A 25055-nucleotide genomic window follows, 5' to 3' on the forward strand; every position below is an offset into this window, starting at 1 on the left:
AACAAATCCAGAATGACTTTTTGGAGAAAAGCTTACCCTTTTTCTTCTTCCTCCCTTTCTCAACTGTCGTGGCTGTGCCTGTGCCCGTGGCTGCATATTCAACCTCTATTGCCTCCTCTGAAGGAACGAGGCCATACTCATATAAACCTTTGTTATTTGATTCCATGAGTTCCACAAATCAAATTAAACTCTTCACTTCACTGCATCCAATTAGTTTCTTTAAATACTTGTGAATTTCTTCTTGCATAAGAAATTACTCTGCCAATTTACGCGTATTGTGTCTAAATCGTAAGTGTCGTTTGACATTTTGCTTAACAATATTTATATTTTTATACCAATTTTATCTTATTATACCATTTATTATTTTTTTTCCCTATCTTTTTTTTTTTTTTTTCTCGTTTCACATCCCATTGGAGAGTTGAACTTAAAATATATAACAAGTTATCGTGTTTGAATAGAAGAGAAACGCATATGTAACTACGGGAGTGATTTCGTGAACAAATGCTAGTTCCTTTCTCCTTTAATATAATATAAAATATTAGAAACCATGGGAGAAGGAAACCTATATACTCTGATCAATTCAATTGGAAGTGTTAGCTATATTTTAAACAATTAATTTTTTAAATACTTTGATTTATTGAGTTTACATAGACTTGTTAAAGAATATTAAAAAAATGATATAATTTGTATCAGTTTAAGATACTTTATAATTAAATTCTTAACAATTTATCAAAGACTAGAGTCTTAAGTCTGTGAAGATAAATGAGTGTAATTATATGTTATTTTTTTTATTTTTTTGAGTAAATCGATATTTATAAAATGTATTATCAATCGCATCCATTAAAAATTATTTAATAAAAATAATTGATGTATTTGAAAACTTAAAAAAAAAGCTCAATTTGACATTTTTCCCTTGAATTTTTTTCACTTATAATTAATTAAAAATAGAAATAAATAATAATTTGATTGTAAACAACATTAGATCTTCTTTTTTAAAAAATTACTAATGCTTGTTAACTTAAATGATAAATATTTTATTTTTTCACATAAAAATTTATATTCAAGTAAAATAGTTAGCAGCGCCGGTCAATAATAACATTGCCGAGAAGAAAAGACTCAACGATAAATTCACCTGAGCTAATATTGTAATTAATTTCAATATCATATTTTTATCTTGTAATGGTTGATATAAAATTATTAATTAAAATGTACGTTTAAATTAATTTTAATTGAAAAAATATATTTTGTATGATAAGGCATAAAAATTAAATTTTGATGTCTAAATAAGCAGAAGAAAAAGATGGGAGAATGTAGAGCGTGGCCTTAATATTGTGAAGAAGATAGGATTGAAGCTCTTATTGAAGCTCTTCCTCTTACATGTTCAGATGTTCCATTTCATCTAACTCTTCCCAAAGCTTCAACGAACCAACCAACATGCTCCACTTCAACTCTCTGTAAGCTCTCTCTCTCTCACACACACACACACACACACACTTCCATAATAAAAATTCTAACTTGAGTTTCTTGTGTCAGTGTGAGAGGCATGTCGGTTTCACCTTCTCCCTTAACTTACATTTCCAACACGGTGGATTGCACTTGTGCATTTTCCCCTCCAACCACAACACTGCAAGTGCTTCCTCTGATGAAGACTGCAATCCCCAAATCGCCCTTTGTTTGTTGCTCCCAAAGGGTTCTCCCCATTGAGGACCTTCAAATGACTGGTTATTTGAACGATGGGAATGAAGGTGTTGCCCTTGGTGACTCTTTCAGTGAAAAGGTTCTGAAGGAGAGGATTAGAAGAATGAGAATTGGACTCGCAAACAAAGGAAAAGTGCCTTGGAACAAAGGAAGGAAACACACTGCAGGTAGTTATTTTATTGCATTTTAGGTTTAATGATAGGTTTGAAGGTTAGGGTTTGCAAAAAAATAAGAGGGGTAATTTTTTTAAAATAGATGACTTATATTATTGAAAATGAAAATATTTAAGATCGTAAAATGGATTCCACACATACTTTTTTGAAAACGAAAAATCGCTCATAAAAATTGCAGCATTTAATGTCAATATATTAATTTTGCTGGTTCTTTAGAAACTGTATTCGAAAGTTCTTATTGTGAATCTTTGGGCACTCGATAGAAAAATTGATATTTACAAGAGTAAATAAAATATTATTACGATAATTTTATATTAGCTATTATTTTATTTTTTCATTTTAGAAAATTATAAAACTATAAATGTTTATTAAAAATGAAAAATTCGTCCTCTCTTTTTTTTCTTTTAAACTTAACTCTCTAATGTACCCTTAATGGATATTGATGTATTCCTTGTAATTGGTTAATTTTGTGAGTGACTCTGGACACAATGCAGAGACTCGGGAGCTAATCAAGCAAAGAACATTAGAGGCTTTGAGGGACCCCAAGGTGAAGTCAAGTAAGAGTCATTGAGTTTTTGGAGTGTTTTTTTCTCCTCCTATATGTGTTCACAACATGACCTGCCTTATTATTGCTGTAGTTTTATTTGGTCCTTAGCTCCTTTGTTTCCTTATTATAAGTATTTAAATGCTGCTTGCCTTACAGCAGAATAATTTTGTGTTGCTAGGCATTTCCTTTCTTTTGATTCACCCAATAATTTATATTCACTTTTTCTCCTATCCTTGAAAAAATTTCAGGTGAGGAAAAAGATGGCTGAACACCCCCATTCTCATAGGTAACATATCTGTTATGTTGTTTTTCTGTATGCTTCCTCAAAACAGAATGTAATCTAATAGTTAAATCATAGGTAATTATAGTTTATAGATTGAAAACTATGTATCAAGGATCCATAGATGAGAAGAGGATGTCAGGTCTTGTATACTTGGGTGTCCATAATCTAGAAATCTTTTACTAAAAAGGGTTATTACCACTCTGTTGTTAATACTGAGGGGGATATGGAAAAAAAAAGTGCAATTGGAATAAAGACTTGGGATTAAACTTTAGTTTAATCATACATTTGGAAGTTGCAACTGTAGATAATTATGGAGGGATAACTTAGGAAATAAGGTTGTAAAAGCCATTTTACATTTTTACTCTAATTGCTGACTGTTAGGAGTTAGATATAAGAGAAGGGCAAATTAGATACAATTAGTTAGAATTGAGTTAGAGGGTTTGATATAAATAGGAGGAAGAAGAATGGAAGGATTCATTCTTGTTAGCAATGGTGAATTGGGCATCGGCTCAGTTGTAGAAAGGGGAAACCCTTGGAGAAGAATTATCTAATTTTCTTTATTGTGATTCAATATTTTGTAATAAAAGCATTCTATTCTCATATTCTGTTTCTGGGATTCTAACACAGTATCTAGGTACTTCAATAACTACTAAGTAATGCCTGGAAATTACTAAGTTGTTTGATGTTTTCTCTGGTGCCACTTTATTAATAAATTGTATAATTTAAAATTGTTCTGCTATTATATTGGAGGCAAGATATTGATCATTCTGTTGTTCTCAATGCACCTGAAAGCTTCTCTAATGTATAATTTTTAATGGTGCGTACATACTCTAAGGTGAATTCATTCATTTCTAATTAGTGATAAAAAAAAGATTTTATTGTCTTGAATTATGTATGTCCTTGGCATGAATGTTAAATGAATAACCATTGGCTGTGCATTCTTGAATTGTCATCGAGTATCAACCTTCCTGCAGTGATCAAATCAAGGCTAAAATAAGTCATTCGATTAGACGTGTATGGCATGAGCGGCTGAAGTCAAAGCGGTTGAGGGAGCAATTTTTCCTTTCATGGGAACAAAGCATAGCAAATGCAGCCAAGAAAGGAGGTAGTGGTCAGGAAGAACTAGATTGGGATAGCTACAATAAGATAAACCAACAGTTAGAGCTTGACCAACTTCTACAGGCTGAGGAAAAGGAAAAAGAAAAGCTGATGGTAGTTGCTGGAGCACAGAAATTTATTCAGACATGGAGGGAAAGCGTAGCCAATGCAGCTAAGAAAGGAGGTAGTGGGGAACAAGAACTTGACTGGGATAGCTATGAAAAGATACAAGAAGAAATGGTTATCCTCCGGCAGCTTCAGCGCACTACAGAGAAGGCAAAGGCAAAAGAGATGGCAAGGGTAAGAGCAGAGAAAGCAGCTAGGATAAAAGCAATTAAAAAGGTAATGGTCACTCAAAAGAGAAAAGATCGTCAAGAGAAGACTAAAGCAAGAGGGAATATCAAGAGTCAACCATGCAAAAATGCAGAGGAAGGCAAAGGTGCCTTGGACAGTCAAGAGTTCAAACTTTGCACTAAATTAAAAAAGGTAGGTTTTTTTTTTATTGTTTCTTTATTTATTAGCTGCTGATAAATGCAACATGACGAAGCAATTAAGAAGGAGAGTAGGGTGCCTACTGAGATAATTGAATATAAAAGCTGCCTAAACTGTACAATCCTAGTTCATTTGAGAGAGTAGAATCTTGCACAAGTTGCTTTTGTTGGAGTATAGAAAAAGGAAATTCTATTGTTAAACCCAGTAATTAATTGATTGCTTGGTCAATTGAAAAAACTTACTGGTTGGAGAGTTGAGGCAAGGGGAGGGAAAGTAAGGGCTTGTTTGTTTTGTGTTTTTAAAATTCAAAAGTTAAAAAAAAAAAACGTGTTTGTTAAGATGAGTTCTTAAAAATTATTTTTAAAAATAAATTTTCATTTTCAATTTTTAAAACTAAAAAACTATAATAACTTTAAGGTGTTTTTTTTCTCATCTTAAAAAAGAGTTTTGAAAACTAAACTGACAAACAAGTTTTATTTTTATTTTCTTTCTAAAAACCATTTTTTAAAATTATTTTAAAATGTAATTTTTAAAAATTAAAAACAAAAACATACAAGTCCTAAGATGGCCAATTTTTTTTCTCTCCCATTTTTGCATCCTCTCCAGTATTGAAGGGATTCAGACGGAAGAGAAAATGCTAAAAGTTTGTGGATTGTATTGACTAAATAAATCATCATTAGCTTGAATCTACTGTGAAGGTATAATAGTGGATTACTTAATTATCCTTCCTCCCTTCTTGTAAACCTAACAATGAACCAAACAGACCATTATAGTCTTGTTTATATCAAAACTTAAAATATGTCCTGTGATTGATAGTTTGTCTTTGGACTAGAGAGAGAATTGAGTCAAAAGACATTTTTCCAAAATTATGCCATTCTGAAATTAAAGTAGTACTAAAATCGTTATTTTTAAGAGTGATGTATAGGTCATAAAAGCATCTTTCCAGTGCAAGTGTTCAATATGATCTTAATTCTTACATTCATTCCAATATGATAAGCTGAAGCTATTTTGTTATATTTTTATTTACACCGCTTTGCTTCTAATGGTGTTATATTTATTGTCTTAGATTCACATAAGTAAGAACATCAACGGTGAAGGAGCTGGAGAAGGAGACATTTTTAATTCCATTTTTCCAATTTACAATAAATTGAATTTAGAGCTCATCAAGAGAGAAAAAATGCAGAAAGAGGTATCACTTGCGGATCAGATCCAAGCTGCCAGAGACAAAAAGGGCAAACTCCACTAATAAGGAATCTTCATATTCTGATTACTCATTTACTTGGATGTTTGTATCCGTATTATAGTTTCTATGTTGTAACAAATAGCTAATGAGGTGTATGTAGAACAACGTAAGCACTACTAGTAGTTTGTTGGTAGTAGAACAGGAAATGGTCGGATTAATTTGAACTCGTGCTTTTACTTGGCTTCGGATTCCAGCTCATTTTCTCTTATTCCTGTTTCTCTATTTCTTTGTAAAGAAATCTTGATCTCCCTTTCTCCCTCTATTGTTATGAAGATAATTTTATATTTCCATCATGTGTAGTTATGATACAACAGCCTTGATGAGTAATAAACTAAAGGCAAAAGGAAATTAGCTGCATTTCAACTGGGAGTTGATGATAATTTGAACATGGAATTGACATTTTGGCTGCTGGAGGAACTACCCCATTGCATCACTCGTAAGGAAATTGTTCGGTTGCAAATGAATATAAGTCGACAACATCTTAATAATGCCTGTTCCTGTTTGTGTATGCATCTCGTGTTCATTTTCATGCCTGTGAATGGTACTGCTTCTGATAGGGTTGGGAAGTATCCCTACCAAAAAAAGGTGGTGGAGAATTTGACGGGTGGTCACAACCCTACGTGAGGTCTTATTTCTCGCAATTGCTATTAACATACATATTTAAAAGTAATAATAAATGATAATTTAATATTATTTATTTATTTTAAAATAATTGAATAGATTGATTATAAAATGCGTTTGTCCACATAAGAAATGTATTATTACCCACCCAAATATAAACGTATCGTAGAATTTGTCAAATTTAACTTATAAGAAAAGTAAAAGAAAATACTTATTTAACATCTCTTGCCTTTACATAATCATAATTTTTTTTTACATGATAATGAAAATAATAATTTTTAATTATTAAATTTTATTATAAATAATTAAAATATAAAACTTGTGATATTTTTAAAAATAAATATAAATTATAAATATAAATTATAAATATAAATTATGTAGTCATACATTAATAATTAAAATCAAAACAATTAAACTTAAAAGTTAGTAATTAAATATATGGTTATTTTAAAAATTTCTGTGCACATCTTTTAAATTTAACATTTAAAATAAGATTTAATAATTTATTAATCTTATTTTTACAATAATTAAATATTTTTAATTAATTTATTCCACACACACATATATATATGTGTTTTAAAATGTGAAAATATGAATTATGTGCTTATTTTCCTTGTTCCACATATATCCAATAATGGAATAATCATCACTATCACATATAAATACGACAAAAATTTCCTTATTTGCAAGTATCAAAGTATAGTTAAAAATTAGCTATGATAGTACTAGATTATTCAAATTTGACTGGCAAAATGTTTAAACAAATAACATTAAATTTAAAGTTAATGTTAATATTTTAAACGAGTTAAATTTGAATTGTATAAACTTGACATTAATAATTATAATGTTCAATTTTCACTTTCTTCACATCTAACTAATCATCAAAATTATTTTTTTATCCTCTGAATCTCTCCATTTTCCTCCCTACAGTTCTAAAGCACACGAGCGACACACCAATGCACTCGTGACTCACTTATAAACTATTTGAGTCCCATTCTAAGAGAACATGGCTTCTTCTTCCCCTCTCTTACGTTCTCAGTTCGGAGGTGCCAACTGGAGCTGCTCGTGCATGGCCCCTTCTATGCCTTAAAGTCCATTGTACACATGCTTTGGCAATCGTGGTCTAGCAATAGCAATCAAGGGCTGAGCCCTGGGCATAGTCATTCCATAAACTTCTCTCGTGTCTATATCTTGAGGATTCAAACCCCTTGGTGGAGTCCAATCAAAGCAATGAAAGAGTCTGGCCAAAGCCATCAAAACCAAAGTCACTCCAAGGGGAGCACCAGGACACTTACGCTTTCCAGCACTAAAAGGTAGAATCTTGAAGTCAACCCCATGACTAATCTCAACCCTACTTCCATTAGTTGTCCAATGCCTCTCAGGTCTAAACTCCTCCACGTTGTCCCAAATCTTGGTGTTGCGACCCAAACCATGAGTGTTAATGAAGACACGTGTCTTCGCAGGTATATGGTACCCATTTATGGTAGTCGCACGAAGTGATTCGTGTGGAATAAGGAATGGTCCTGCTGGGTGCATGCGAAATGTTTCACGTACAACACATCGTAAGTAATTTAGATGGGGCAGATCAGATTCTACCACCATTCTATTTGGACCAACTACGCTGTCAAGTTCTTGTTGGATTTTCTGGAGAACATGTGGATGTTTGATTACCTCTGCCATTGCCCATTCGTTGGTAACGGCTGAAGTGTCTGTTGCGGCAGCTATCATGTCCTACACAACATTGTTCATCATTGTTTTCACAATTGAAAATATATATAAAAAATATTTAATCTTATTCATTTGTCTTATGTGTTTATAAATAAACGATAAAAAAGAACACTAAAAAAAAAGTCAGTACCTGAATCAAAGCTTTGATTTCTACATCATCCATATGGTCTTTTCCATCTTCACCTGGCAAAGATAGTAAAATGTCCACAAAGTCCATATCTCCATCGCTTTCCTCTCTTATCCCCTTCCTATCTTTCCTAGCCTTTCTATGCTCTTCAATTATTTTGGAATGAAAATCATCCACTCGTTTTTCCACTTCCCTCATTTTCTTTTCACACCCATAGGGATCCACCCACCTCCACATTGGTAAGTAGTCACCTAAATATATCACACCCAACAACCAAAACAACTCATGGGTTATGTGCATGAACTCCACAGCCTCTTGTGGGCCGGCAGATTCAGACCCAAAATATTGTTTTCCCAACAACATTCTAGTCACATTGTTCATTGAGAAAGCACCCAAAACCTCCCTTAAGTTAATGGGCTTTTCTGCTTGGGCCCAACCCAATACATCCTTGACAAGGTGTTGGGCTTCATCTTCACGATGTTTTGAAAAGGATTCAAGCCTCTTTGTTGTTAACAAGTGTTCCATGCAAATTCTTCTCATACGCTTCCAATGAGGGCCTAGAGGGGCTAAGGCAACATCACCACATCCATATGCTAAATGAACAGCGGCAAGAGTATGTGGGCGAGAGGCAAAAACATCATCTTGGCACAGAAGTATTTCACGTATGATATCAGGATCATTAGTAGTGATGGCATCTATGTTGCCCAATTTTAGATAAACTAAGGGTCCATATTTGTCACATAAAGATGCCAAGTCTCTATGTGGAAGCTGCCCTAATTGAAGGAGGTTACCAACAATTGGCCACCTTGGCGGGCCAGGAGGAAGCTCCTTGTTCTTGTGCGAAGAAAGAAACCTTCCTTTGAGCCAATGTTGAATGATTTTAGAAGCTAGTGCTGCAAAGAATAAGGTTGAAATAAATGTTGCCAAAACCATTTTCTAATATCAATTGCTTGATCTAAACCAAGCAAACTCGGAGTTTTTCAAGCTCACCTGTGGTTTGCAATGGTCTTAATATGCATTTTGCAACCATTAGGTAGAATGCTTGACATGTTTTCAAATTTGATTTGAATCCTTTTTATATCATATTCAAGACTAAATGGATGAAACTGATTTTTTTTAATCTTTTGTATAGTTTAATAATTCATAATCTTTATGTTTCCTACACTCTTTCTTTGTTATTTTATTTTATTTCTTTTTCTTGTTGAAAATATCAATTTTATATTGATGCACAGAGAAAGGGGTAGTACATCGTCATACGCATGATGATTGTTTACAAGTTTTTCTTATTACAGACACAGATTTTGCATTTCTCCTACCTCGATTTTTGCATATAATTACGATGTGCGTGATCTCTTAATTAGGTAATGAAATCATATATTTTGATAACTTTAGGTGATAAACTCTGTTAAAACCATGCTGGCAACAATCAAGAACCGACCAACCATATATACCAGTTGTGGTTTAATGCGTGGACAATTTGAACTCTAAATCACAATTTCAGAATTTGAATGAGAATGACTTTTGTGGCCTGCTTGTTAACTCTTTTACAAAGTAGTTATCAATTTTTAAAAGCAATACAATAAAAGTTGTTTGATACGTTCAGATTTTGAATTTTTTTAAATAATATATTTTTTTTGTTTTACATCTAAGATTTGTGAATAAGTAAAAGTTGGTTTAATTTTCTATTCTCGATCTCGCATTTTGGACTTGTTGAACAGCCACTCCACCTGACCTCCACAATATGTTGCTAATGCAAAATATTTGTATAATACAGATTTTATTTAAGCCATTATGTAATGCATTCCGACACATCCTAAGTTATACATTTTTTTTCGGTTACATGATGATAATAAAGTAAAAGAGAGAGCTATAATCTCAAATAAGATACACTCACTATATCTGTTAATCACAAGAGACACCGCTTCAGGAGAATCACTCTGACAACTGTCATTTTTAATGTTGTCAGAAACAAAGAGCAGCATAACAGCCACAAACAACCAAGCAAAACATGAACAACTAACTGGTTCAAAATACTATGATAGGGTGATATACTGCCTACACCATTGACACTTCCCAAAATTGAATTCAATCTCATTGATTAACATAGTATGAGAAGACGATATTAAACAAAAATTCGCACTCTGGTTTGTAGCCAAAATAGGCAACTTCGGATAGAAGCGAGAGTGAAGAAAAACAAGGGCATGCAAGTGAGAGTGAAACTAGTTGCTTCGATCATAAATCGCTGTGAAGGTCATGGTAGCATAAGAGCTCACAGTTCCGGATGATGATGACTCGTCTGGCTTCCCTGAACCAACCAACAAAGATGTTCTATCCACTTCAGCCTTGCCTTTTTGTTTCCCTTCATTTGTGGCTTCCACAAATTCAAATATCATCCCTGGTTTTGTCATATTCTCCTCGCTCACATCTTTTTCACCTAAAAGCATGTCAAGAACAGTGGACATAGAAGGCCGGAACTGAGGAGAATCCTGTGTGCAAAGGAGACCAATCTTACAAAACCTTACTGCCTCCTCAATATTGAAGTCCCCATCTAGAAAAGCATCCACTAATCTTTCGAGTTCTCTTCCCTCATACAAATCCCATGCCTGCAAGACACATTAACTTATCATTTGTTTGTTAATTGTTTGAGGTCATTCACTTAACCATCATGAACAATAGTATCCTAATTTCATTTTGCAATTCAAATCCAAGATATATGAGAAGGGATCTATTTGCAGTTTGCGGGAATAGGACTTTGCTCTTTGATACTCAAATCGTTCTCAGGGAAAGTGTGTCTGACGCTCTACAAATTTTACACTACAAGAGCTCATTTTCTTTGGATGACATAGCAATATTTGCAAAAGAAAGGTCCTTACTGCTTACCCTTGTAAGAAGGTAATGTTCTTCAACAGGTAAACGTCTGTTTGTGTTGGGCCTCCCACTAACAATTTCTAATAGCAGAACTCCAAAACTATAGACATCGGATTTTCTTGTCACTTGATTTCTTATTGCATACTCAGGTGCCAAATAACCACTACAAAGCCAAACAGGGAGCATGGTAGGAAGGAAAATAAAAGAAAAGCTAACTTGAAAATTCCAAAATCAGAAATTCCCTGATATGAACAAATTATAAACAATTGAAGACAGGGTGGTTAACTTACGCTGTTCCAGCAACACGTGTACTAATATGGGTAAGATTTGGTGGAATAAGCTTTGCAAGGCCAAAATCTGAAATTTTGGGATGGAGGTGTTGGTCTAATAGTACATTGCTTGCTTTTATGTCTCTGTGAATAATTTGTGGCTGAACCTCCTCATGAAGGAATGCAAGGCCCCGGGCAACACCTATGCAAATGTTCCTCCTTACATGCCAGCTGAATTGGATGCTACTATTGCCTGCACCTATAAACTCATCATTAGGATCGTTTGAACACATTCATACCTCACGATAAAAATAATTTACTTACCAAGAAGTGTTTGTGCTAGGCTGTTATTCTCAAGATATCCATACACCAAAATCCTGTGGTTGTCTTCCACACAGCACCCATACAACTTAACTAGATTCTCATGCTCTATACTAGTGATCACCTTGATTTCTGTCAAGAACTCGCGAACCCCTTGTCTCGATTCTGCTGATAAAACCTTTATAGCTGCCAGAGAACCATCTCTCAGCTTTCCCTGTAAATATTTATCATTAACTAAAAGAAGACAATAGAAAGAAACACAACCAGATCTTTCAAAGGGCTAAGAATTCTTTGCAAATTCTAAATGATACCTTATAGACAGATCCAAAACCTCCCTGCCCTATCTTGTTTGCGAGACTAAAACCTTCAGTGGCAATTCGCAATTCCTTGTAAGTGTAAATATTTACATTCTGAATTTCTGAAATATCTGTTGCAGCATAGCCATATACATATTAACATATCATACGAAGATACGAAGATTGGACCCATGCTTCCTTTGAAAACTAAAAGTAATAGATTAGTGTAACAGCCTCACCGAACCAACCCTCCTTTCAAAAAGAAAAGTTCAATTAATAACAATAACAGAATCATGAGAATGATTCTAGTACACAATCAAAAGGAGTGATTAGATTAAGCTCGTTGTTTATGGAAATACAAACCAGAACAATTCAATTGAGTAATAATTTCACAAAGCAAAAAATCATTCATGCCACACTGACTTCAATATCAAAGTATACCTATATCAACTCCCGTCAAGCGTGTGGCTGAGGAAGACCCTTTCTTTCTGAAAAGATGAAAGCAACAAGTCATCAGAGTAACCTTGCAGCTCCTATTGATCAAACCCAGTGCTGTAAAATAGATAATTCAGAATCAACTTGAAATCATCACAAAACATAACTCTCAACAGCTTGCAAACCCATTCTCACAATTACAACTCACGTGGTTAGCAAAACTAAAAAACTATACCTTCGAGAAAACGAAACTCTGGTTCAATTTTTCAACTACTCGAGAGCCACAGTCGTAGCAGGGGCTAGAAGAACTTCTGCTGTTGATAATATACAATTACACAAACATTTCCATACAAATATTAAGGTTTTGTTTAGAAAGACATATAAATATGAACTAAAGTAAAAACTATAATTAATAGCGTTAAATAATAGGTAGTTTTAGTATTGAATAACGTTCAACTGAAAAAGTAATATTTGAATATTAGATATTCTTACGGGCACGCAAATGAAAGTCAAACTTTATGTTTCTTTTTTCATGAAAAGTCAATCCTGGCTTATTTCTTTGCTAAACAGTCTAAAATAGAATTTCACAGCCTTCACTTTATTCATCTGAAAGGGCGAAAGAATTGTGAAAGAAAATAGTACTTGAAATGACCAAAAGAGCACAATGGTAAGGTCCAAATATCTGCATTTCTGGAATAAGGGAAAGAAGAAGAGATAAAATGAAGAACAAGTTCACTTTCCTGAAGTCAAGTCTCCCCTTTTGTCATTTCAGAGAGAGAAACGGCCCTTGTTTCTTTTGTTAGACTTATGAATTTTTACAACACTTTTATTTCATTATAATTTTAGTGTTGATTTCATTTGTTAATCTATTTTATAGTAGGTCTAATTTCAAAATAAATAGAATATGATAGTATAATATATTTTAGTTTATAATTTTCATATACATTAAAGATATGACAGTTTATCATTTTCTTATTATATCTTAATTTATCTAATTTGTGTTTCTATCATTTTTTTTTATTTTTTTTATAAAATATTTAGTTTATTGCCCGTGAAATGCATAGATATATAATAGTTGATAATAATAATAATAATAATCAAAGCACAGATTGATGATAAAGGACAAGTAAGATTTATAAAATAATATGAAAAACAAAATGCATCTAAAAATATAAATTAAAATATAATTGATGTCAAGCTTCATATTTAGAATGCCTTCACTTCACCTCCGCCAGGCAGATGCTGCGGGTGTTCTGTTTCAGCATTTTTTTTTTAACCGTTATATAACCTTTAAAATTTGAAAAAAAAAAGTATATTTTAAATTTAAAAATGATTAAACAACTGTCGTTATAGATTTTAATATGATAAAGAAGGAGTTATTTAAAAATTGAAAATTGATAAATAATTATTAAAATAAGAACCGCTTAATAATTAAAAATCATTAAAATGATGGATTTGTAACAGGAGAAATTAAGAACGTAAAAAGAGTGCAATTAAGGAAGTGGGAAGCAATAACACATAGTATTGATAGGTTAATTTTCATTTTTGAGATTCAGTTTAAGTTGGACGCATGCTCATTGCTCAGTCACCCTCTCCCTAACAACTCCGTGTACGCGCGTGCCATGAACGAAGCCTCCACCATCACCATAGACCCCAACCTTGCGGGGTGTTCCATTCCATGAACCATGCCTTCTTCCCCGAAATCCTACTCATCCTACGCGCGCCAAGCCACGCCCTTCTCTTCACGCAGATCCACGCTCTTCATCGTTCTCTCCGCGCTTTTCCTCTTCGGAATCGTCGCGTTGCTGAGGCCGTTTGGAGGTTACCGGTGCGAGAGTCCTCGCCCACGATCGGTTCGGGTGGTGTGGGAGCACGCGCGTGGAAGCAATGAGGTTGGCGATAGGCACAAGGTGATGGGGTTTGTGGGTATTCAAACGGGGTTCGGATCCGTTGGGAGGAGAGAAGCGTTGAGAAAGACTTGGTTTCCCTCCGATCGCCAAGGCCTTCAACGGTATTCTTTCTCCACTCTCCCCCAATTATTATTATTATTATTAGGTATCCATAGTAAATGATCTTAGGAGGCGTTCAGAAAGAGCTTATGCAAATCGCTTGCTTTTATTTAGAGTTAAATTTCAAATTTTTTTTTTCTGGAGAAATTATTTAGCGAACGCAAATGTTAGTCTGTGATAGTACATGATCTTAGAGTGGTCATTAAAATTCATAAATGTAGAGAAATATGAGTCGGGTTTGTAATTGGAATATTTGTATTAGGGCGAGTACTTTACTTGATACTTTAATCCATGAGTCATGCTAAGTACTGCTCTGTATTTATCTATATCTGAATTTAGGTTGCAGTGAGTGAAGTTATTTCAAAGTGAGTTGTGTTTTGTTGGAGGGTTGGATATTTTGAGGGAAACTGGGTTTGAAAATGGTGCAAGTTAGTATTGTCATCTTTGATTATTTTCTGCTGCTTGCAGCTTGGAAGAAGCTACTGGGTTGGCTTTTAGGTTTATCATTGGTAGAACAAGTGATAAAGCAAAGATGTCTGCGCTTCAGAAGGAAGTAGCAGAGTATGATGATTTCATTAAGTTGGATATCCAAGAGGAGTACAGTAAGCTCCCATACAAAACGTGTGTGCTGAGAATGACTAAGTTTCTGCATTTCATCTGTAGCATGATGCTAAATTGAATATTCATTTAATACAGGTTAGCTTTCTTCAAGGCTGCTTATGCCCTTTTTGATGCTGAGTTTTATGTCAAAGCTGATGATGACATATATTTAAGGCCAGGTGACTAGATCTTTTATTGCTTCTATTGTGATGAAATACGTTGAAGGACTTTTTTTATGAGATTAAACTTTACACCTCTAATTAAAATTCATGCTTATATTTTCAATTTATTGTCAGATCGTCTATCATTACTATTGGCAAAAGAGCGATCTCACCCTCAAACTTACATAGGATGTATGAAAAAGGGACCTGTTTTCACTGATCCAAAACTCAAATGGTTAGTTCTGTTTTGATGAGTTTAGTGTATCTATGAGATTTTGGTTTGACTGTAGGATTAATTTCCCTACTCCACATTGTCAGCATGCCACATTTAATGTAGCACTCTTTTACCTTTTATTGTGACACTTCATTGCCACTTTTGTTTTAGGCCTTAAGTTATACCCTTTTCTTTTTTGGGTTGAAAATGCTAATGTAGTGTGCTATCTAGCCTCAATAGTCACCACTTTTGTTACATTCTAAGGCTTCAATTTATAACCAGCATGTCGATTAATTTGCTTATGGAATATGGAGTACTTAGTCCAATAAAATCTTGTAGGTATGAGCCACTGTCATTTTTACTTGGAAAGGAGTATTTTCTTCATGCTTATGGTCCGATATATGCTCTTTCTGCTGATGTCGTCTCAAGCTTGGTTGCTCTTAGAAATGACAGGCAAGTTTTCTTTCCTCCAGAGCTTGCATGGCCACATGACCTTCTGTAGACAGTAGGATATTTGTTGATGTTTATATATAGGACTTTTGTTCTTATGGGGGTATCCATGTTTAATGGTGTTTTGTTTTCTGTGTATTGCAGATCTGCTTTTTCTGTCTCATTTATTGGATTTTGTATATTTGTGTGCTTGGGTTGGATAGTATCTGTTCTTATCTCAATTAAGAAATAAAATAGTACTTGAGATATTGCCCTAAACTGTGCTTAGTCGTGTTCAATTGTCATTGTCATTGTCACTGGAGCTAATGGATTGAGAGCTATGCACTGATTGTTATACATACAATATAATACTTTATAGGTCATAAGATTTTAAAATTTATTTCACACTTCCCTCTTAATGGAAAGGGCCAAATTTTAAAATGGATTAATATGACAATACGAACCTTGTTCTACACCTACCCTCTTTCCCACTTCAATTTAGTGTTTGCATTGTTATACAGTTTCCGGATGTTCAGCAATGAAGATGTTACTATTGGAGCTTGGGTGCTTGCGATGAATGTCAATCATGAGAATAATCATGAACTGTGCGCTACAGACTGTACAGCCACATCTATTGCTGTGTGGGATATTCCGAAGTGTTCAGGTTGGTGTATCTCTTTGCACAGATATGTTATGGTATCAGTATAAGGGATGTTTAGTCAAAATGAAAGTTTTGTCATCCCTCCCCTTTCTCTCCAAAATTCTCCATCCAAAAGCATCCCCTAAAGGACATGTTTTTGTTAAACATCATTTTATTTGAAAGTAGAACAGATTGGGCTGCAAAAGCTTGCTGCATCAAAATAAACGGTCAAATGTGTATATCTGGCATCAGCTGTGTCGGTACAAAAGATTTAAGAATGATTTTACCCATGTCCGATGCTTTAATATGATCCATAAAATGGAAATCTGCCGTTGACGAGATTCTTTTATATGTAGACTTCAGTATGATTGAATCTTCAGCCAGCATGTAATTTCTTGTTAAAAGCATGTGTGTCCACACACACACACACACACACATACAGACTAAAGAAATTTTTTTTATCATTTTTGTTGGTCCAGAAAAAGATTTCATCTTAATGATCTGGTTGTCTATTTATAGGCCTATGTAATCCAGAAAAGAAAATGTTGGAACTCCATCAAAAGGAGACCTGCACTAAAAGCCCAACTCTGGAATCGGATGACGAATAGAATTTGTGGGTATATTATAAAGCAAAGTAAGCTCACAAGGTAGTAGAGGAATTGCTTGTTCATGTTATTTCTTACTGCCACGATATGCTGCCACTACCATTCTACTTTTGATTTTTCTATTTTTCCTTTCATCCTGTTAGACGACAGGTTGCTGTGTTTTATTTCTTTTTTTTTTCTCTCTCTGTCATATTCTTCCCTTTGTATACTAGGAGAGAGTAGCATTGAGCGATATGAAGGAGCTTCTTCAGGGAAGATATTTTATATAGATGAAAAAATAGATACACGTTACGGATGATGAGATCACGATATCATTGTTAATTGACTAATTTCCTGATTTTAATGTCATTCTTTATTGGGATTATACATATTCGGATTCATTTTGTACTTTTGAAAAATCGGAGTTTTGAATGAGTGTGCACCCTGTCGACCTAAAAAAACAAAAAATGAGTGTACACCCCTGCATGTGTTATACTCTATTACAATGTTAACGAATTCATCGTATATATTTATTCTTCTCTCTTCAGTTCAAGGATAAAAATCATATTAAACTTGAAAAAAAACAAGCGATAATTTTTTGGGAAGAAAAAAAATAGTATTGGAGCGACAAGACTTCTGATAAATTTAGAGCGTATTCTTGAGGCATCTAACAAAAATACGAACATTTTAGACAATTATATATGCTAGAGAATTGTATGAACTGTAAGATTGTAAACAGATGCCCGCCTTTTGATCCCTTTTTTTTTTTTTTTTGTTACGAGTTTTTTGATACTTAGAATTCGCAACATTGCTTTCTTCAAGTATTGCAATATCTAGTCACCCGTTGAATGAATCCAGGCAACGTATCAGTATTCAATTAGCTCCTATATAAATTTGATTTCGCATTGCCTTTTTCTTGTTTGGTTGTCTCATTTGCTTTCTTTTGCTAATCATTTTCTGCACTGAAAATTATCATTGGCTTCATTTGTTTATTTTAAAAGCTCTCTGCCCACTTGTCTAAAATAGAAGATAAACGTAGAGTGGAAAACTATTGGATTATGGAAGTCCAGGTAATCGCAAGTAAGAGTTTAATTATGGAAAGCCCAGGATATTTGGTTTTACCTATGCGATTACTAAATTTCTTTGTAATTTGTGTTTTCTCCCAATTGTCAATCACTTTTTTAATCTATTAGCACTCAATGAGAATGTAATTTCAACATTATTTTTCCAAATTATTACCTTCAGGTAACAACTAGGTAAAGCGTAGTCCAAATAAACTTATTAATTTAACAGCTAATTGAGAGTAACTAATTATGATTGATCTTCTAAAATTCCTGAACCTGGTTTATTTTATAGTTTTATTGAGGCAGTTGATTCCTAACACATTCATGAACAAATCCAATAAGAAAAGTAAACAAAAAATAATATTAAAATCCATCATACTTCTTAGTTATGAATTTAGCTACTGATAAACATGAATAAACCCACAATCATGACAAATACTCAACAAAGTTTCATAATTAAGAACTATATATTAGTTTTTAGTAAGATAGATTTGTGACTAAGGTAGAGGGGCTCTAAAGGAGAGAAAAGGATTGACTCTCAGAAGGCGTGTCCTTTCTGAGAAGCTCCGCATGTTTGTAGAACTTTATCGCTTCGGTGCAATATAGTTTGTTGGAATGTTGATGAGATTGAGCATGCTGATCTTGATTCCTCGTTTGGTTCGTATTGAGCACGGGCATGCTCATAGCTGCAAGGATGTGCAGATTTTCTACGTTGGTATGTCAAAAGTTGAACCACGCTCGGGTGTGCTCTACTCTTGAGCAAGTTAGAAGGTTAAAATTCCTAATTGTTTATGTACTTGTCCTCTTTTTTCTTTATCATTGTTCTTTTGGTCAAGATGGACTTTCTTGGTGTTAATTTTTTCAATTTAAGCTACTTTTTGTACCAAAAGTCATCCTTGGCTCTATTTCTCCAATTCTACAAGATTTAAGGCGAAATGGATAAAAACAAAATATATACTTAATAAATAAACAGAAACTTTACTCTATTTCTCATAGAAATGATTATTGATTAGGTTCAATTCGATTTTTAGTACCTATGTAAGAATAAGAATACAACTAGATTAGAGGTGGATAAGCAAACTAGCCCACATCGTACCACACTGCTTAGCCTGTAGGTTAAGAAGCTTATCTATTAAAGCACACATTTTAAATGAGCTGAAGTATGTCATAACCTGCGAGCTAATTTTCTTATATAAACTTGACATTTTCATTCGATACCAGATGTCAAATGTAGTAACATGATACTTATAATAATTTTTTATAAAAAATAAAGTTTATCAGTATAACTATTCAGTTTAAAGTTGTTATAGCCATTGACAAAGCAAGAAAACAAGGTTCATAACAAGACAAACCTGTCATGGCATAACCTTATCTTTGCTTCGTTGATTTGCATGCTTTTGAGCCCTCCAAGCTTGAATGCTGCAAAATCAAACAAGAAGAAAACGAACACAGGATAAAGATGAAGAATTGAATAGAGATATCATTGATGAAAGAAATGTTTGTGGCTAAGTCAATGACCCAGATTTTATTTTTCAATCAAATAAAAGAGGGGAAAATTTTGGGTTGTGATTGATTCAAGTAATCAGTTGATGTTCATCCAATGCAATTGAATGGTGCTAATTGTTAACGGGTCTCTAATGATGGACCCATTATTGGGTTATGATAAGTCAACCATATTGGCCCATCGTCCTTTTAGAAGAATCACGCTCGAGGGACCCACACGTGACGTGACACGAAGCCTCTTTTCCTATTATATTAAGTTAATGAAAACTTATATATGTCGAGTTTCATTCTTACAATGTAAATATTTAGGTTGTGATCTAAATGTTATAATAAATTTATATACAAATTTTAAAACGCTTGTAATATAAATATTTACATTTGTACGATAATTGTTAAAATGATTAAGAAAAGTAAAAAATATATAAATGTTGAAGTACAATATTAAATTTAATCCATATACAATAAATATTTATATGAATTTAATCATTTTAATTTTATTTTCAAAAGATAAAAAAAAAAACTCCACAATATCTTCACACATCTTTATGAAGAAAAGATAGTAAGGCTAGAATTAGATTTATAAAAAAACTTGTAACTCTTATTTAATATTTGTCTTTTTCTTTCGCTTTTGTCATTATAAAGTAATGTCTGCATTGTCTATTTCATAAAAATGGAAAAGAAAGAATAAAAATTTCATTTGATCCTTCACTAAATATGAAAATTTAACATTTTTAATAATAAAATAGTATATTAATTCTTTTTAATAATACATTAAAACTTTTAAAAACCAAGTGAGCTTCTACATATTGATTTAAACTATGATATGAATCATCATTTATTTTCGGTTTATTTATATAAATTTTGTTATGTAGATGGTATAAAGAGTATTACATTATTAATGAGATGTGATTTTTATTTATTCGTCTTACCTAAATTAAACTAAAGTATTTATATATGACTGAATGAATAATAAATTGGCATTTACCCAAAACAAATATTTGTGACAAACTTTTATATGCTAAGTATACGTTTAACCAAGCACGTTGTAGTCTTTGGATAAAATTTATCATTTAAAATATTCTTATACTTTGCCATTTAAATACCATGTAAAACAATAATATATAGATATCTTTAAACTAATTAATACATTTTAATAGAAGTTGTTTATTTTTTAAAAACAAAATCAAAGGTCATTGTTTGATTACGAACTTGATGAAAATATATAAAATAGAAAAGAAAAAACTCTTAATTTATATTTTAAAAGATGAATATATCGTTTAGTAGATTTTCTAAAAATACTTTATATCAAATTGATTGATATCGTAATAATTTTTTAAAAATTAATTTAGATAGTAATATTAACTTATATATTTAGAAGACTAATTTAATGATAAATTAAATTTTTTAAAAATTAATTTAAGATAATTTTTTTTGAATATTTAATACAATAATGATTTAAATCTTAATAAAAGATTAATTAGATGATTTAAATTTTTAGAAAATTATTTAATAATACTATCATCTTTAGAATATTAGTTTTATGTTTTTTGAATAAAAAAAAAATGTTAACATAGGGAAAAGAATCTTGAGAAATGACATTAATGGAGATGAATTTTCTTGTTTTCAAGTGGTGTTGATAGAATAATTGGAGTCATAAGATGTCCTTTTCACACATTTATTTTTCTTCTTTCTGGTCTAAGTATGCTGCATTTTCCAGTACCAATGATCACTTCTCTTCATTCCTAATGGGCATCACGTGCCATTGCAGTTCCTCAATTCCATCAACCTTCAGTTCAAAAACAAAAGGGTTGAGAGGTAAGAGAGAGAAAAAGTAGGTTATCCCAATTTCATATACAAGAATTAATGATAGCTGTACCCTGACACATTTTGCTCATTGATCTACCACTTTTCAATCTTTATTATATTTATATATGCCAAACCCAAAACAACTACAGAAGTAGATAGCATCTCTATGAAAATCATAATAACGACATAAATTCAAAGCATGCAAATAAATCTAGTCAGGGATAAAAACAATGACTAATGACTGAACACAGGGATCACAACAGGACAAAAGAGACCTTCTATTGAAGAAAACTGATCAACCCCATTCTTTGCTAGTCCAAGAATCCTATGTAGAATGCCCTCATTTTAAGTTTAGCATAAAAGGAAAGACACCCACTTCTTCATAATTACATTGACAAGTGTCATATACATGTTTTGACACAAAATCAGTGCCCCCCCAAAACCAAGTAGATTCCCCAAACATCTCATGACTGAACTCTTATCCACAGTTTTTCCCCTTATTTTAAATGTTAACCAGTTCATTTGTCCCAAAAGCAAATATTAAAAAATATTGTATTTATATTTTTAGTAAATATAAGTGTTCATTATGATGTATTAATTAATAGACCCTGAATTATTTTTATGATGAACAGAACAAAATTAAATAAGTGGAGTTGCTGAGGAATTTACGCAGGTTAATAAACAAGTAACGATACATTGTTCTTATAGTAGTGCAATGTAAGGGTTAGGATTGTGGTAGATGATATATTCATCCTTAGTGCCAAGAGACATCAGACAAGGGACCAAAAGAACAAGACATGAAATCCTAAATGTCTATGTCTATCGATTGTCTGTTGCAATCATCATCGTTCTGGGCAACCCCGTTTCCAGTTCAATTAGTTAACAACATACAAGGTTCAAGGTTTCTAGTTAACTACATATTGCTCGATTATCAAACTAACACTCTATTAAGAAAGAGCAAGGAATGTTCACGATTAAATTTTTATTAAAAATCACAATAATTATGTATTTAATAATATATATCTTCTCTTTTAATTTTTTAACCAATGCTTTTCTCATCCTGATTAACATTTACTGTATTTTTTTTATAAAAATATTTATAATATATGCTCAAGAGACATAATAAAAATTTTATTAGTAATATTTTTTATTAATATATGTAGTATTTAGTATTATTAATATATTATATTTTATAATATGTAGCAGTTAATGCATGTTAAAATACTCATAGTCCTAATGTAAAACACTGTAATGAGAATGGTAAACAATTGTACTCAAGATTTTAGTGTCCAGATTTTTTTAAAATAATTTATTCCGTACTATAAATATAATAATTCATAGTTTCTTCAAAGAAAACATTCCAAGTTCCGGTGTGTACTCACATGGCCTTTTATCCTCTTGGAAATCACTGAGTTTCAATACAAAATGCTCAAAATTTCTAATGCCATCGGTGGTTTCTAATTAATCATGTTGATTTGGTTAATACATAAACTAGAATAATAATAATAAAATATTAAAAATAGGTCACATACAACGTAAAATTTTCATTATAATTTAAAAAATTAAATATATCTAAATATTTTTTATGAATAAAATATATCAATTAATAAAAAATACTATAAAAATAAAAAATAAAAAATATATCAAATCTCAAATATAGTAAATATTTTATTTTTTTTATAAAAATTGATATATCATATAAAAATATCTTATGCATAAATTAAGATAGTTATATATATTAAAATATAATAAAATATTAATATTAATATTAATAAAAATATAATATATTTTTTATTAGTAAAAATAAGTGTGTTATAAAAATAAAATTGAGTTATAATATGATTTTTTTCTCAACTAAACTTGATGTTGTATATTCTTTTAAAAATTATAATCGATTAAATTACATATTTAGTTCATATAACTTAAACATTTATAAATTAGTTTTATAATAGCAAAATTATATTTTAATGCTTATATAAGTATTTTGTTATATTTTAATTTATGTTATTATTTAATCTCTTTTATGTTGATGATATCATAATAACAATAATTAAAATAAAATAAAACACTTGTTTATGAACTAAAATATATATTTTTTTAAATATATAATATAATTTGTAAATAAATATTAACGATAAAAATTAAGTATATATTTTAAATAAGTTTGTGTCAATGCAAGGATAAAATAATAAAAACCCTTTAATTGAACTATCTTTTTTGGCATGATTTCTACGAAAATGACGATAGGAGAAAGAAATATGTGTGCTTAGATATAAGAATTGAGGAGGATAAGAAATGCTTGAAATGGTGCCTTTATTAAGAGAGAAAAAACACTTGAGAAAAGGATTTTACAATGTCAAAGCTGACTCACCTAAGGATTTTTGACTTCCCTTCAACTTTCACATGCCCTATCACATGTTCCTACATCTCCATGACAAATTCCTCTTATCCACTAACATTTTTTGAGTCTTGGTGAGAGGAGTGAGGGTTTGGGATCATCACCTGTATATACAGAAATAATCCTGTTAGAGAAAATATAATATATATATTCTTTCCTTCAGCATGATGTATCTTATTTAAGAATAAATTTGGCTATGTTTTTCCACAAATTTATTGAATAATTATTTTACTACTTAATAAAGTAACTACTACTTTAATTAAAAAATAATAATAATTAGAAAATATTTTAAATTATTCTTTAAAGAAAGAGAGGATTCAAAACTGAGAAAAGGTACTATAAACTGATAAAATCTCCTTCATAACACTACATCACTAGTTTTCCCTACAATAGATCTCATTCATTCATGTCATGACCCATAATTTGTGAGCGCAACAAAAAGTTCGAACCTTTAGGAGTTTTTGGGACTGAGGAAAGTAATATCACTGCCTCTGTGACAAATAAGAACAAAAGATTAAAACTAAATTAATGCAAGCACCACTGATTCATGCACAAGCACAACTGGGGACAAAAATTATGCATCAAAGTTATGATGAAATTTCAAACCCTTCTTTCTTTGTCACAAAGCCCAATATTTCCTCTCTCTCATGAGATATAAATGCTGGATCTGACACCCATGATTGTTGGGTATGCAATATAACCCTCAAAAGCTCAAATTGACCGTACCTTAAGCAGAGAGGTTTCAAAATCCTAGACATTCTAAATTTGCATAAACTTCTCTAATTCATTTCTCTCACGTGCAGGGACGAGCAGTTGAAGGAGGATTATCAAACTCTTTCTCTTCCTCTTCCTAATCTGTGGGCAAAACCCAAAAAGCAAGGTAGAAAGAGGATTAGCTTCTCTAAATCCAACTTGGTTTTTGGACAATTCTAAAAGAATCTGTTAAAATATTTATTTTATAAATTAATTAATTATTTTAACTTTTCAAAACATCAACAAATTACAAACTACTGTAGACTAGGTTTGGATGTCATGGAATGTGGTGATAATCACCGATGAAATGAGATATTCTATTGATAATGTTTTAGATTATTGTTTTCTTTTCTTTTAATTAAAATATTTCTGAAAAGTAAAATCTTTTTGCAATATTTTATTAACAAATTACTATGCTCTAATCAGTGCATTATGACAACTGACAGGTTTTTGGAGACAAGGCTACAAATAGCTTTTTTTAAGGTTGCAACAAAGACGTTTACAATTTATGTTGTTTTCTATGTTTGGGAGCTGGGCACTGTGATCAATGAAAAGGAGCCTTTGAATGGCAAAAGCGCAAAAGTTTACCATTGCATCATCATTGAACTGCTTTTCTTAAAAAGGGACTCGTGAGATTTTGAAGGACACCGGCAATGAATGAATTCCACCACCATTTTTAAATTACAAAACTTTGT

General features: G+C 32.0%; 4 protein-coding genes and 1 long non-coding RNA gene across 7 annotated transcripts; 2 read left to right on the forward strand and 3 right to left on the reverse strand.

The window, feature by feature from the left end:
- The first annotated feature begins 1300 nt into the window (after nt 1–1300).
- LOC113865286 lies at nt 1301–5820 on the forward strand. Its single transcript, XM_027499743.1, has 6 exons — nt 1301–1454; nt 1534–1865; nt 2366–2418; nt 2667–2704; nt 3676–4285; nt 5358–5820. The coding sequence occupies exons 1-6, from the start codon at nt 1378–1380 to the stop codon at nt 5535–5537; spliced, it is 1290 nt and encodes a 429-aa protein (XP_027355544.1). The 5' UTR covers nt 1301–1377; the 3' UTR covers nt 5538–5820.
- Nucleotides 5821–7241: 1421 nt separating this feature from the next.
- On the reverse strand, nt 7242–8943 carry LOC113865136 (cytochrome P450 703A2). The gene is made up of 2 exons (XM_027499516.1): nt 8014–8943; nt 7242–7886 (listed from the first exon to the last, which is right to left on the reverse strand). The coding sequence occupies exons 1-2, from the start codon at nt 8941–8943 to the stop codon at nt 7242–7244; spliced, it is 1575 nt and encodes a 524-aa protein (XP_027355317.1).
- A 937-nt stretch (nt 8944–9880) lies between these two features.
- Nucleotides 9881–12839, reverse strand: LOC113864890 (cold-responsive protein kinase 1-like). Of its 2 annotated transcripts, none has more exons than XM_027499102.1 (8): nt 12692–12839; nt 12435–12513; nt 12206–12316; nt 11780–11895; nt 11472–11682; nt 11169–11406; nt 10891–11041; nt 9881–10613 (listed from the first exon to the last, which is right to left on the reverse strand). In XM_027499102.1, the coding sequence occupies exons 3-8, from the start codon at nt 12276–12278 to the stop codon at nt 10230–10232; spliced, it is 1173 nt and encodes a 390-aa protein (XP_027354903.1). In that variant the 5' UTR covers nt 12279–12316; nt 12435–12513; nt 12692–12839; the 3' UTR covers nt 9881–10229. The 2 variants fall into 2 exon arrangements, with proteins under 2 accessions (XP_027354903.1, XP_027354904.1); XM_027499103.1 differs by having other exon boundaries at nt 12435–12510; nt 12692–12830.
- Nucleotides 12840–13746: 907 nt separating this feature from the next.
- LOC113864891 (probable beta-1,3-galactosyltransferase 14) lies at nt 13747–17246 on the forward strand. 2 transcript variants are annotated; one of them, XR_003504930.1, is made up of 8 exons: nt 13806–14210; nt 14677–14829; nt 14905–14987; nt 15105–15204; nt 15523–15636; nt 16134–16276; nt 16772–16924; nt 17072–17246. XR_003504930.1 is itself a non-coding variant. In XM_027499104.1 (7 exons), exons 1-7 carry the CDS (start codon nt 13885–13887, stop codon nt 16858–16860), a joined length of 1008 nt encoding a protein of 335 aa, XP_027354905.1. In that variant the 5' UTR covers nt 13747–13884; the 3' UTR covers nt 16861–17246. The 2 variants fall into 2 exon arrangements, 1 of the variants encoding a protein (XP_027354905.1); XM_027499104.1 differs by having other exon boundaries at nt 13747–14210; nt 16772–17246.
- Nucleotides 17247–21103: 3857 nt separating this feature from the next.
- Nucleotides 21104–24468, reverse strand: LOC113864892. Its single transcript, XR_003504931.1, has 4 exons — nt 24334–24468; nt 24057–24098; nt 23581–23711; nt 21104–21189 (listed from the first exon to the last, which is right to left on the reverse strand). It is a non-coding gene; the product is annotated as an uncharacterized LOC113864892 (long non-coding RNA).
- Between the last annotated feature and the right edge of the window lie 587 nt (nt 24469–25055).

The sequence above is a fragment of the Abrus precatorius genome, unplaced genomic scaffold (assembly GCF_003935025.1).
Source record: "Abrus precatorius isolate BTA unplaced genomic scaffold, Abrus_2018 Scaffold4, whole genome shotgun sequence".
Lineage (NCBI taxonomy): Eukaryota > Viridiplantae > Streptophyta > Magnoliopsida > Fabales > Fabaceae > Abrus > Abrus precatorius.